General features: G+C 42.5%; 1 protein-coding gene across 1 annotated transcript in view; it reads right to left on the bottom strand.

Moving 5' to 3' along the window:
- Positions 1–12,652, bottom strand: part of itfg1 (integrin alpha FG-GAP repeat containing 1) — a 145,723-nt gene that overhangs the window by 7,719 nt on the left and 125,352 nt on the right. Inside the window, exons 15-17 of the mRNA XM_023429726.2 lie at positions 6,706–6,830; positions 2,350–2,432; positions 1,350–1,467 (exon numbers count right to left, since the gene is read on the bottom strand). Of these exons, the coding sequence (XP_023285494.1) occupies positions 1,350–1,467; positions 2,350–2,432; positions 6,706–6,830 (326 nt within the window). The remainder of the gene's footprint in view (positions 1–1,349; positions 1,468–2,349; positions 2,433–6,705; positions 6,831–12,652) is intronic.

Genomic DNA, 12,652 nt, shown 5'->3' with positions numbered 1-12,652 from the left:
GGGGCACAAGGTCTGATCCAGAATTTCTCAATGAGGAAATAAGAGTAGATGTGCTTCCCATTTATTACACTTTTTATGTGGGAAACAATGTTAAACAAAATATTACTCAGGGCAGAGTATTTTTACATAGCTTAAAACATGTCTGGAGAGGAACTTTAATATAATTCAAATGGACAATCAGAGTGGCAAAAAATACTTCCAGAACCAGTTCCCCCTTTCGAAACTTGCATGAGTAGGGAACGAGGCAGAAATGTGTTGAAACTTTTACAGCTCAGCCTAAACACACAACAGTGATCGATGCTTCCTTGTGACTACAGACCCTGAACATACCAGATTTTGTTTCAAGTGAAGTATACTACCAACCTACACAGTTTTTTTTTTAATTTGCATTTTCCTTTTTCTTCCTCTTAAATGAATCCACATTCTTCACCCCCACACACCTCCTCATCTACTGTATCTAGACACTTGGTTCAGTCACCAGCCATGTTTTTTCATGTGCAGTGTTGATTCAGATGAAGCTAATACTTCGTCCATGTCTCTCAAAAAGAGGGCAATTAGACTGTTTTTGTGTATGTAACCATTAACACACACACACACAGGCATACACACACATATACACACACACACAGGCATACACACACACAGGCATACACACACATATACACACACAGCCATTAAGCGCACATACTCGCACAGCAGATGGCTTGGAGAAAATGCCAGCAATTTACGGCACCACTCAGCCCAGCAGTCAGCATCACCACAGTGTGTGTAGATGAAAAACAAAACAATCCAAAGAACAAAAAAAAAAAAAAGTTAATTTGTGAGAATCAGTGTTGAATAATGTATGTGTCAGTGTACATTTTACTGTGACTGTACCGTGTGTGTGTGTGTGTGTGTGTGTGTGTGTGTAACTCAAACAACAACAGGATCAGGAGGAGCTGACGCACAAAACACACGAGAAAACATGCAGTGACTCCCTGGAGGACATATATATTGCTGTAATGAACAGCAGATCTGCCATGCTGAAAGGACAGAAGCAGGCAATTACAGTTGAACGTCCTTCCAGGTTGTGGCCCGGGCAGAGAGAGATAGGCAGAGAGAGGAAGAGAGAGAGATAAAAAAGTATGTATGTGTGTCTCAGCGGGAGGCTAGAGGACTACAGGACAGGGACAGCAAGACCCATCTGCTGCTGGTTGTGACCAATCTGCTCTCTCACACACACACACATACACTCACACAAACTCAAACTCTAAAGCAGTAAATCATCAGGAAGAGGCAGCATTAACTGAACCATTGTGTATGTGTGTGTGTGTGTGTGTGTGTGTGTGTGTGTGTCTGTCTGTCCTGACCTTCTCTTGCCAGTGAAGGATGCCAATAATGACAAGAATGAAGACGCACACTCCGATCAGCGCAATGGCCGTCAGCAGCACGCTGTTGCTAGGAGTCAGATACAGTTTAGCGCTCCAACTAAAGAGAGAGAGAGAGAGAGAGAGAGAGAGAGAGAGAGAGACAGTGTGAAAAAATGACGACTTGCCATATGTTGTTTTATGTTTCATCATAGTTTTATTTGACGAAAAAACAATGTAATTACCAAATGGCACACATAAGCAGAGATTGTGTCCTAATTAAGTTGAAATAAATGAATAGATGGATGGATCTCTTTTACTTTCTTGTCACAGTTGAACAGAGTGATGCTCTGCTCGCTCTCTGGTTTCCAAGAACTTTTATGTAATTCCAGCATCAGCCTCTTTGATATATTAAATTTATCACCTCACAATCTGCTAACTCATAGTGTATGTAGGAAGAATACCAATGCACCCGTTTTTTTTTCCTAGTTAAGATCTCATTTCAACTCGTGGTGTATATGTAGGTGTGTGTCTGTAATGTGGCAAGTCTGGCGAGCTGGGTGAGTGTTATGTGGCTATATGGAGGAGGGTGCATGTGTGTGTTTGTCTGTGTTGAAAAGCCATCTGGAGCTCCTCCTGGCGTTTGAGATGCATGTGAGCCATGTCGTGATAACATGAGAACACATGCTATGAAGTGAGAGAGAGAGAGAGAGTGTGTGCGTGTGTGTATGTGTGTGTGTGTGTGTGTGTGTGTGAGGGAATTTGCACGCTCACATCTGGGCATCGTTTTGTGAAGACACACCAAAGAAACTGTATTGATCTCAGGCAACATTAACTTCAATATGTGGCATCAGATGAGGTGGTTAAAGCGTTCAGTTGTATCCATAGCAACAAGTGTCAATGGGTCCTCCCAGAAAAAAATTACACTGCCGTGAACAAGGAGAATGGGCACATATGACATCATATCTACACTGTGTAATATTTCTGAGGATAAGTGTTGTACCTGCGGGGTTTGTCGTGAGGGAAGGGGATGACGATGAGCTGAGAGTTGGGGATGATGGCGGTCCACTCCTGCTTCCTTATGTCCTGGAAAGGAAGGGAAAAAACACAGATTTCCATAAGAGACACACACACATACAAACACACTTTCACAATATGTATGTTAAGTCCTCTGGGGCAGGGTAATAGTTTCCCTTAGCTGCCGTGCAGCGGCTATTTTAAGCAGTGCCTTTACGCCACAGACAACCTGCTACTTGAAATAAATTACTGTCGCTTTGGGGAGCAACAAAGTTTTCCTGGAGTGTGTGTGTGTGTGTGTGTGTGTGTGTGTATGTCTGTGTGCATACAAGCGTGTATATTTGCATGTGTGATGAAGTGTATCTGCAGTTGTGTGTGAGAGTTCAGCCATCTGCGGAGCAAGTTATTATCTCAGTCTCTGTCCTGATAAAATATACATCGTCTTTTCTCATCCTGTAACTTGACTCATTATGGCAGCGCTGACGTCTGCTTTGAAGAGGAATTCATGGGAGGAAACTGGAGCCACAGTCTGAGTGTGTGTTTGCAATTAACATGAAAAGAAAACACACACAAACTCTGAGGTGACTTAGGCTGATTACTGTCACAACAATTTTTTCTAACTATCCAGAAATGACTAACTTGATTATTGCCCATAATAAGAACACAGAGGGACATGTGATTCAGTTGATTGTATGATTTCATGTGACTGGAGCAAAAAAAGGAACCGTCACAAAAACTCCCATCTAAGGAAAAAGGTTATAAGAAGTGAAAGACAACATATTCTGTGGGAACGTCATCTAAGGTGAAAATAAACACAGAAACCAAGATAAAAGCACAGGAGACTTCCTAACACAAACTCATGCAACAGGATTGGGACATCACTGCTCAGGGGTGAACCCTCACTCTCCACCCCTGAACACATGCGCCTGCACCCCGTCAACACTCTCACATAACTGCTCATGGTTTTCACATGTGTCCTGTTACATCACATTCCTCTTAAAATTAAAAACCTTGAGAGGACCTTGACTCTTAAGACAGAGTTAACCGTCAGGATTTAAACTGTGGTGAGTTTAGAAACATTCGCTCCCAGCGCTGTGTTTGACAGCAGTTTGACTCTGCACAAGTTCAAGTTTCAATTTTAGCAGTTTGCCGCCTTGAGGCTCAGCATCCAATGATGATAGATACAGACACAGACTGTATTCAACCTCTGCATACAATTGTGCTGTGATATCTGGAAAACCTCAGCATCATCACCAGTTTTCCTGAGTCTGATTTTGCCTCGTGTCTTGTTTTAGCCTCACCCAAGCCTGTGCTCAGGCTCATTAGGGGTTCAGAGTTCACAGAGGTTAAGAGATGTAAATAGAGGAGGGGGCATCATATCAATGCTTTTTATTAAGAGCTCTAATCATGCTTGTAACTGGGAGGAATTAACATTTCCACTTATGCATTTGGCGGCATGTGGAGGTTCCACTGCTCTTTAATTATGGCTCTCTGTTCTTCATCAATTGAGAGGAACCACATCTTACAGCTATTTTGAATAAGCGTGCGAGAACGGCGTTGCTTTTTACATAACGAGCACATTGTTGCCGCCAGCCATTGTCGCTTAGCTCTTGGAAAGCGCTGCCGTCGGTGCGGCAACCGGCGGGGGAGCAGAGCTGCAGACGAGTCAGCCTCCACTACCGCTGCCTGGGAGCAGATCCGATCTGGCTGTTTGGAAGAGAAAAGTGTTCCCAAGTCTTCAGAGAGAAAGAGAGACACTCTGGTTCAAAGCCAGGGAAAGTAGCACACTATGAGTGAGCGAGGGAGATGGATACAGAGATGGAGGGTGAGTGAGAGAGTGAGAGTGACAAGTAGGGGACTGATTAGTGAAGTAAACCACTTTGAGCAGCAAAGGGAATCCCCTGGGTGGAAGATAAGTGAACAGTAGGATAGAGACTAACAGAGACAAAGACGGGGAGGGGGTGAATAAAAGAGAGGAATGATTGGACAGAAGATGGAAGATATCCAAGTAGATTTTACAAAACCTCTCCTGTGAAACAGCAGGAAGGAACTCTCAGTTTGGAGGAGAAAATTGTAAAGGGCACAGTGGGGAGGATAGTGAGAGAATGGGAGTGGGACAGAAATAAAGCCAGAGAGAGAGACAACAGAAATGAGATAGATCAAGAGATTTGACAAACCTGCCTACTGAGCAGGGTGGTGTAGCGGTCAGGATTTCTAAACCTTCTTCTCTTTCCTAAAGAGCTTTCCAAAGCTTCTCCTCCTCATTACAGGTAGATCTGATGGAGTTACACCACTCCCCGGCCCCAGTGGATAAAAAAAAAAATCTACTCCGCATAATGGGCCGCATCTTGAGGCACTCATTAATTCACTTTGTAGAAGGAATGGGCGAGGAGGAGGAAAAATGGGGAAAAAAAGATCACATTTCTTTGCATAGAAAAAAAAAGGGAGTGTGTGTGGAAAGGGGGACAACAAAGCAGCTTGTTTGAGATGAGTGTTCTTGGTGCACTACAGTTTCTGAGCCGCGGACCGACCGATCTGCAATTCTAATCAGCTGCTTGACGAAGACCTTGGTACCACACGGGAGGGGAAAAAAGGGCCCTGTCGGGCCTAATATTCAGTGTGACAAGTGCAACGTGTGTGAGAGAGCGAGAGCGAGAGAGAGAAAGAGAGAGAGAGAGAGAAAGAGAGAGAGAGAGCGAGAGAGAGAGAGAGAGAGAGAGAGAGAGAGAGAGAGAGAGAGAGAGAAAACAGAGATGGAGATGAATGCTGAGAGAGGGAGAGAGCTGAACTGAAGAGAGCTGACATTTGAGGTAGTGTAGTGTAGAAATGTGGCTGATGAATAGATTAAAACTGTAAAACCAATCAATTATTTACTATATTCATATAACGCAAGCTTGTAGAATGACAGAAGGCGCACGTGGGCCGCATCCACAGAGTCATTCATACATCCTCCACTCGCACAGGGTTGTTAAATAAAGACGTGTTTGAAGTGAGAAAGTAAAAAAAAAAAAAAAAAACGGGCATGTTGGTATTTCTGTTCCAGTCAGGAGCTCACTGCACCTGCATCAACTCCCCAGGTGATGTCATCAATCACTTAATACAGTATAAGCAGGAAGAGGAATTTATCTGCCGTAAAGCAACTGTCAGCATGCCATCATGTTTATCCTGCTAATTATTTAGTGTTTTCTAATGTTGAGGGCAGAAAATAAGTGACGGCTATCAAATAATGCTTGCAACACCTGAGAAACAACTTCTCCTCATTCAGCAGGGTTCGTCTATAAAAAGGAGTTTTATTGTGAGAATTCAAATTAGTGAAGCTGTGAAACTCTGGCAACAGAAATAAAACACTACGAGCCTGCCTTTAAGAGAATTCACAGGGTCCATAAATAAACAGCAAACCAAAGACTTGCAATAGGAAATTGGAGAGTTAAGAACTGTTGAGCTTTGTGTGGGTCTTGACAGTTTTTTTGTTATGCAAATAGATCTTGATCATTCGTTTTACAAATAAGAAAAAAGAAAAGAAAAAAAGGTGGGTTACAGGATTCTTCCGTCCTACTGCAAATATTTTGAACACATCATTGTTTGACAACTAACATAAATACCTGTTATCACACATTTTGTTGCATTATCTGGTGCTTGAATAAAAAAGAAAAAAAGAAACTCAACTGAGTGTTAAATATTTTTGAAGGGAGACACTGCTGTTTCTGTTCAACATTTCTAATTTGATAAGAACATTTGAAGAATCTTCACACAACACCCTTCAAATGAGCCTCATAATCCTCGGAAGAAATGTGTAGCATCCAGCCTATTATGAAATAAAGCCTGAGCAGTGGGAGAAAAACAACAATTTTGCTCTGCGCTTATGACTTTAAAACTGCTTAAATTTCTTTTACCATGAACTGATCCTTCATTTCATGTTTTTCTTAGAAAGTTTTCTTAACATCTTCATCCCGAGGCTGTTTTCTGCTTGTCTCTAACTGCCTTTTTTTTTTTCGCAGACTTACTGCATAGACAGTGATTCTGCCACGCATGCCATGTGCTGTTAAATTCAGGACAGGTTAGGGTGCTCAGAAATGACTTCAGCTGGCACATGAGTGGCACTGTAAATGCTCTAAGATACGTTTTATGAGGCAAGTTTTGATAAAATTTGCGTCCAGTGTGTTGAAGGGGTTTACGTTGGTTCAGCTGAGTGTCCTTTCTCCCTTTTCTCAGCTGCTGTATCATGCACATAACTCTATAAAGGAACCTGCTTCAAATATTCTGTGAGACCAAACAGACGGCAGATTTTCTAAAGGAGTGCTGCGAGCTGTCAAGGTAATATAGCCCTCTCATTTTTCCTCACCGTCTCTCCAGGCTGCCGGGGGATGCCGACAAAAAGGTGGTCCAGGAAGTTGGCGCTGCGTCCGAGGCCCAGAACAGTGTAGGGCAGCTGCAGGGAGAAGTGAGCTGACTGGCTCAGCTGACCGGCTGCAAGAAGGTTGAGAGAGAACAGATGCAATTTTTAGTGTCATTAAAAAGATGGATTCTTCTTTACACATAGTGTAAACATATCAGGATAACCAATGAGCCTCATCTATTTTTCTTTTTTTTTTAAAGAGCGGTTTTTCCTTTTGACTTTTTGCCATGATAGCAGCAGATTGACAGTGTCAGTCTGTTGGTGTATCACCTTGGTTCAGAATGAAATATCTCAGTTACTATTAAGTATTGGATTGTGCTTGGATCTGGTCCAGATGCTCATGGTCTCCAGATGATGGATTGTTCTGAGTTTGGTGATCTCCTGAACTCTTTCTCTTGCAACGCCATTAGGTTTACTTTTTTTGGTTTTTAGACAAATATGTCGACAACTGTTGGATGGACTGACATTTGGTTCATCTACACACGTCTCCCTCAGGAAAGCAAACCTTTAGCATGCGAGCAAGCTAAGACAAGATGGTGAACACGGCGAACATTATACCTGCTAAACATCATCATGGAGGTGCTCATGCGGCCGTACTCTCTTAGTCTTGGTACTGACTTATTAATACATTTGAACTGGACACAAAGGGTTGTTTTAAATTCAACTCTCTGGTTTGTGTGATGTAAAGATTTTCTTCTGGTGCTGTCTAAGTGGTGCCAATACTTTTTTTTTGCTCCTGGTTGCAGTTTTCTGAATACCTCTTTTCTTTCTTTTTCTGGTCCACAATGTAGAAAAAAGGATACAAAACAAAAAGATCTTCAGTTATCAGTACTTTATTCTTCCTCAAATTTCATGTAAAGTGCAGTTTACAAATATTAATTTTCACTTGCTCTTGCACTTGTCTTTTTCACATTTGAACATGCATTTTTAAAATGAATCTTTATAAGTCCATATCTCTACTTTTATGCCTCATGAATACACAATATTTTGTAGCCTGTAATCTTTGCACATCTCCATTCACTGCTTCCTGCTCAGTTCAACTGATTGAATTGTAAACATAACCCCTGTTCTCTTGACTGATCTTATGACAGTGCAGCTGCAATAACCCTGCTCTAGCAAAGAGAGCATTAAAGTTTTACCTAATGTAAAGCTATCAGCTCTAAGCTAACCCATCCTGACCGTGACAGTCAGTGATGAGACACGAAAACATAATGAAACACACAACAGGAGCGCCTGAGCCAGAGGGACTGCAGCATGAGACCTTGAGTCCTGACATGAAGAAGCATCATAAAAGATACAAATCAGAGTGAGACACCTCAGGCCAGTCCAACACCTCTGCCTGTTTCCTCACCCAACCTCCCTCGTCCATCCTGTAACGTCTCCATCCTTGCTTACTATTCTCATCCAACCCTTACTCTCTTGTTTCCTCCTCTCTTGCTCATCTCTCTCTCTCGTCTCCCCTGATACATCACTTCGATTTGGCCTTACTCATTTCGCTTTCCCCTTCTTCTCCTCCCTCCTGCTCGTCTCCCCCCGCTCTCTCTCCCCTTCAGCTGCTATATCTCGCCCACGCCACCCAACTCTGCCAAGTGCAGCCGACATAAATCAACCTCTACGTGGTAAACAAAGAGAGGAAGGGAGAGGGAGAGGGAGAGAGAGATGGAAGAGGAGAGAGAAAGCCTAGAGGCAGCCAGTGATCAGAACTAATGTGGATGGACTGCGTATTGCAGGCCGAGAGGAGCACAACAACAGTTTTGCTTCTCTCTCTCTCTCTCCCCATTTTCTTTAATCCCTGCCTAATCTCAGTTCAGTAAAAAAAAGATTTCTCCATTTTATTTTTTGTCACCTCAGCTGTACCTGGGTCAGACCAGTCTTTCTTTTCTAAAAGCTGCCATTTTACATCTGGACCATCTCACATATGGCTAAGAAATGAAAAACTAATGGGTGAAAGTGAGTAGTTAACTCAGGTAAAGCCCGTAGTGTCTATTGTATGGTGTTAGCGCACTAAAAGCCTGTCCATAATGCTGTTATGTACATGCAGTCGGTCTGAATGCTGAATAGACCAATCGACTTTTGCCACCTTCTACCAAAGAAAGCTTTTAATCAGTTGTCTCTCTCTTTATCTCTCTAAATTTCACATGCTTGCCTCTGCTCGGTGTAATCTGTTTTCCCAGCTTTTTAGTGCTGGGTTGTGGGGTTGTGAAGAGGCAGCATAATTGCCTTAATCGCACACCGCAGATAGCGACGGAGAGAGGGAGAAAGACAGAAATATTGGCTTTCCAGCATTTACAGGAAGAGCTGGGCACAGTTTCGTGGACATTGACGTGTTCAGGGCAGTACAAAGCCCCTGCCTCTGACAGACATTCAGGATGAATCCTGGGGTATCTGACATTTACTGAGAGGTGCATATGTGTGTGAGCGGTGTGGGCAGAAGACCTGCACCAGAACAGTAAAGTAGAAAGCCGTGTTCTGCAGTATGACGCACGATGCACATGATTTTAAATCATAATCTGGTAAGTTCACTGACACAGATGGAGGATGTGAGGACGGAAAGATATAAAATCAGAAAGAATTTATCCATGTAAGTGGCGTGGCTCTGAGGATGGTGGCATTGGTTGGTCGAGTTGACACAAGTAGCTGGAGAGAGTAATTTCAAAAACAAACAGGGAGCTGACAACATAACTGAACCTAGAGGCAAAATTTAAAACTTACATTTACAACTTTACATTTATTCATTTATATATTTGATATATAATATATTCAAGAAATGATATAAGCCTGTATCACAGGTAGCCCTTCAAGTTCTTTACACAGGACAAGCACACGTAAACCTAACTCACCCCGAATCACAAATCTCAAAACTAAATATGGTAAATAATACATAAGGTAAATAATAACTAACCTTAGACCCCTCAGTACAAGAAAAACAATGTAACAAACTCTGATCCAAGTCACAGAGGGATGCTCATGAGGAGAGCTGAGGATAAGCAGTGGGGTGAAAAAAAGGACAGTAACATGGAGAGTGAGCCCAAAACAAAAAGGCAGGTACGACACTAAGAACCAAGATGCAGTAAGTACGTGGACTTTGACTGAAATTAGGACAGCTAAAGAAACAAGCATTATACCTGTGTGTAAGGCTTGAATTAAATCAAAAATGAAACCTATACTCGAGCCTTCTTGGCAGTCCTGCTGTCTGTATGCTCACAGAGAAATGCAGTGTGAGGGGGTGAAGTTATCACAGCTACTGGATCTGACCAACTAAACCTAAAGGCCAACAAACAGCAGCAAGAAAGCAGAGCTGTGTTTAAGTTAACTTTATGGTAATGTCATTTCTTTTTTGTTGATATCCACCAATCAAATGAGAGACAAACTAAAAGGGCACCGACTGCCCCACAGGAGCAGCAGTGTTACAGCATTACTTTGAGATGAATCCAGCTGGGGAAGCCATTTTAAAATCAGTCCACTGGCGCCCGGTTCTCTGAACCTCGTCCACTGGGCTAGGCAGAACAGGATTTTTGAGGGGATTGGACCTTTAATCCAGCCTTGGTTTGATGTGTTTGACAGACTGCTGCTCCCTGTCAGAAGGCAAGAGGTGGATGACTTGCACCCGGCCACTCAGCAGGGTGGAGTGGGTCTGAGAGTTTGTGTGTGTCTGTGTGTATGATGGAGGATCAAGCAGGGTTACGTTGCAGGCTGGGATCCTGGCTTAGCATCTGCTGAGCGCTGTGTGTGTGTTTGTGTGTGTGTGTCTGTGTGTGTGTGTGTGTGTGTGTGTAGACTTGCTAGGAAATGTGGCCACGGCTGGAGCAAAGCCATTTCACAACATGGGGAGGCTGGAAAAAGGGTATTATGCAGAGCAGTGTATCGGAGTGTCTCTGTTTTGTGTGTGTTTGTGTGTGTGTGTGTGAGGGACACTGTGTTAGTGTGTTTTCGTCCTATCTCCTTATAGCAGAGCCAGTGGAGGCCTTGGCAGGGAATTCCACCCTGTACACATGACTGACAGCCCACAATACATCTCATAGGAGACAAAGCAAATTCAAAGCAGCATCAACAGTCGGCCATGGTATGTGTGTGTATGTGTGTGTGTGTACTTCTCAGTTCTCAACATACACACACACACACACACACACACACACACACACACACACACACACACACACACACTCTCTGATCTCCAGAGGACTGAACCTGATCATCACTATATCATGATGACTGCCACCGCTCTAATAGACAAGTCACTTTTCTCCTATGATCAACACTGCATCAAAAGTAAAAGCATTTGTGATGAGTGATGTTTTAAAATATAAACATGGACTTTAAGCTGCTGTAGGTTTTGGCCATAAGTCACAATAAGACAATAATAATACAAAGACAAGCTCTCTTCAGGGTCTGCAGGAAGGCTGGACAAGCTCCCCTCGCTTCTACTCCAAATGATCCAAATTAATGATGTGGGTTGTGGTGACTACACATGTGGCTAAAGCCTTGTGCTGCTTAATTAAATAAGCAGTGTGAGCTTCAGAGCTGATGTTTGCAGAATTTAACTTTCTTCTATTCACAAACTTAATGAGCATTTATCTGAAGGTTAGTTTTCTAAACTACAACAAACTTTGAAGCAACAAAAGTTTCAGCAGTTGTGGAGCTGAAAGAGAGGCAACAGTAATGACAGAGCTTTGTACTGTTGTGTATACTTTGCACAGAGAGGTTTCAATTTTGTTCATCTTTGGAAAGCCACTTGTCGGTGAAGAGAAAGTCTGTGTCATCAGCAGCGTGACAGAGCAAACTACAGTCTCATTGGGTTTTGCAAATTCATTCCACGCTCTACACGACTGTGCAAAGACCAGCCTTGATAAAGTTTGTCTCATGTCTTTCACTCACACACAATTATATAAATTGCAAAAGACATTTAAATACTTTGACTCTGTGGATTCAAATTGTTGCTAACTCAGACTTGATAACAGTGTAATGTGACATATAACGTGTGAAAATGCAAAGTTGAAGGATCCTCTGGACTGTGGCTTTCATCAACATGTGAATTAATTCAAATTATAACTGCTGTTGGTTTATATTACAGTATTTATATAGCGAAGCCTGTTAAAAATACAAAAAAAGGCTTGGCTCACTGACTATCTGATCTGCCATAGTGGATTGAAACTAACTGAGAACACTGCATATACATGTAAAAGACGCAGAGGAATATAAAAGAGGAATATATTCATTACATTTTACCTACAGTGGTTTGTGTTTTTGTTTTTTGGGCCAGGTGAAATCAATTTTGCTAGTTCCCACCTCACATTTCTCTCACAGCAGAGCGCCAGATAGTGAGGACAAAATCAAAGATTTGGGGATATTGAGGCTCTCCCTGATATTGAAGCTGACAAACTTTACTTCCTCGTGGGCATGAGGAGGCGAAATGGGAAAAAAAAAAAGTGAGAAATATTAGAGAGAGAAAGACAGACAGAGAGAGGACATTAATGCCTCTGAGGGAGCTACAGCATCCTAATGTGTCTACGTGTGTCCATCTGCTGAGGTCTGATGACACACATCCTCATGTAAAGCCTCGTCCTGTCTGGAGGTTTTACCACCTTTGTGCAGACAGGCAGGGTGACAATGTGACGTGACATCAGCCTGAAACTAAGTCAAGTGTGTTTGAAATGTGAAATATCAATTTTGAGACGATAAAAAAAATCAAAACATTTATGTAAAACACAACTGTGTAAAGCGAAAACATACTATCTGAAAATCTTTTTGTAGGACAATGAGAAATAGGCATATATCATGATCCCAATGATTCATCAAGAAATGAAATATGGTCATTAACTTTGTTGGCTTGCAATGCAGGCACACACTCATGCACGCACATACACAAACACACACTCCCCCCCCCCCCCCCCCC

The sequence above is a fragment of the Seriola lalandi genome, unplaced genomic scaffold (genome assembly GCF_002814215.2).
Source record: "Seriola lalandi dorsalis isolate HSWRI2012SDOR001 ecotype SW California unplaced genomic scaffold, Sedor1 jcf7180002054898, whole genome shotgun sequence".
Classification (NCBI taxonomy): Eukaryota; Metazoa; Chordata; class Actinopteri; order Carangiformes; family Carangidae; genus Seriola; species Seriola lalandi.
The sequence above is the reverse complement of the archived record's forward strand: the minus strand, read 5'-3'. Positions and strand labels throughout refer to the sequence as shown.